Source organism: Rhinolophus ferrumequinum, chromosome 11 (assembly GCF_004115265.2).
Source record: "Rhinolophus ferrumequinum isolate MPI-CBG mRhiFer1 chromosome 11, mRhiFer1_v1.p, whole genome shotgun sequence".
Lineage (NCBI taxonomy): Eukaryota > Metazoa > Chordata > Mammalia > Chiroptera > Rhinolophidae > Rhinolophus > Rhinolophus ferrumequinum.
Window position 1 is genome coordinate 47,042,018 of NC_046294.1, and position 1,713 is coordinate 47,043,730.

Sequence of the window (1,713 nt, forward strand, 5' to 3'; positions counted from 1 at the left end):
TTACACATCCTTTCTCAGGAATAGTCCTAAGACTCGCTCACGAATCTGTTTGGTCTTCACCCCATAGATAATAGGATTAATCATGGGTGGAAAAAGCAGATAGAAATTGGCAAAGAGAATGTGCACATGTGGGGCAGCCCGGCGAGCTACACGGTGCATGACTGAGGAGATAACTACAGGTGTGTAGAAGGCTAAAATGGCACCTATGTGAGACACACACGTCCCAAAGGCCTTGTAGCGGGCCTCCTGAGAGGCAAGCTGTAGAACTGCCTGAAGGATGAAGATATAAGACAGGATAACAAAGAGCAGGTCCAACACCACTATAAACATGGCCACAGCAATGCCATAGATATTGTTGAATCGAGTGTCCCCACAGGCCAGCCTTACCACAGCCATGTGCTCACAGTAGCAGTGAGCAATAACAGGGCCTCGGCAGTAGTGGAAGCGTCTGAGCAGAAAGGGGAGTGGAATCATTAATGCCACAGCCCGAGTCACAGCAGCTGTACCGATTTTGGTGATAAGGGATCCAGTTAGGATCGTGGCGTAGTGCAGCGGCTTGCAGATGGCTACATAGCGGTCAAAGGCCATGGCCAGCAGCACTGCTGACTCCATGATGGAGAAGGAGTGGAGAAAAAACATCTGGACCAGACAGGCATAGAAGTTTATCTCCTGATCTCTGAACCAAAAAATGGCCAGCATTTTGGGAAGTGTTGTAGAGGAAAGGACTAGATCAATAGCTGCCAACATGGCCAGAAAGAGGTACATGGGCTCATGGAGGGCTGCATCAGCCTGGATAATGAAGAGGAGCGTGCAGTTGCCAAGCAGAGCCAGAGTATAGGCTGAGCAGAAGGGAATGGAGATCCAGATATGTAGGTGCTCCAGGCCTGGGATCCCCATCAACAAGAAGACTACTGGATGAGTTGAGGTGATATTGGAGGTTGACATCACCACTGGAAATTTTCTTCTTCTTGTCTACTTCCACAGGGTTCTTCCAGAGAGTCTCCAATGTCAGCAGAATTACAGTGCTCAAGTTCAAACTCTGATTATTCACATGGGAGGATTAGCCCTTGATCCCATTTCTAGACCTTAAAAGAAATTAGAAAATCATCCTAATAATCGCATTGTGAAACATTATTCATGATCTCTGCCATCAAGGTGCTTATAAAATCATTGGATACTGAGGACATTAAATAGCAATAAAGCTGATATCACAAGGCAGCCTTAATAAAGGAATCAAGTGGAGGAAGAGCTTTCTGTGGTCTTTGTGTGGCCAAGGACAGCTTTATAAGGGACGTAGTTCCCTGCCTAATTCAAATCTTATCCGAAAACATTCACTGTCTTCTTATTGCCTTCCAACTCAAGTTATACTCCTAATTATGAAAGGAGAGTCTCTTTCCTGAAATGTCAAGCTTGGCTATATTAAAAAGAAAAAATTAAAACTGACATTTCCTAATAATTCACTTTCCTCCAAGTTCTATAGAATTAGTGTAATGGAGGTTCCATAGTTTCTTATTTGACACTCAAATCTTACCAGGAAGCTGTACCTCCAGCTAACTTGAAAACGTAAGACCTATTGTTGTTCTCCTTTACCTAACTTTAGTTTAACTTCCATATCTACATGCGTCTACCCGCACCTACTTTCCTCTTTAGCATTCATGGTATTCAGAAGAAGAGATGCTCCAACTCCCACATTTTTGCAAGACTGAACTCTAA

General features: G+C 44.1%; 1 protein-coding gene across 1 annotated transcript; it reads right to left on the reverse strand.

The window, feature by feature from the left end:
• Nucleotides 1–980, reverse strand: LOC117031066 (olfactory receptor 52K1-like). Its single transcript, XM_033121381.1, has one exon. It carries the CDS (start codon nucleotides 943–945, stop codon nucleotides 1–3), a length of 945 nt encoding a protein of 314 aa, XP_032977272.1. The 5' UTR covers nucleotides 946–980.
• Between the last annotated feature and the right edge of the window lie 733 nt (nucleotides 981–1,713).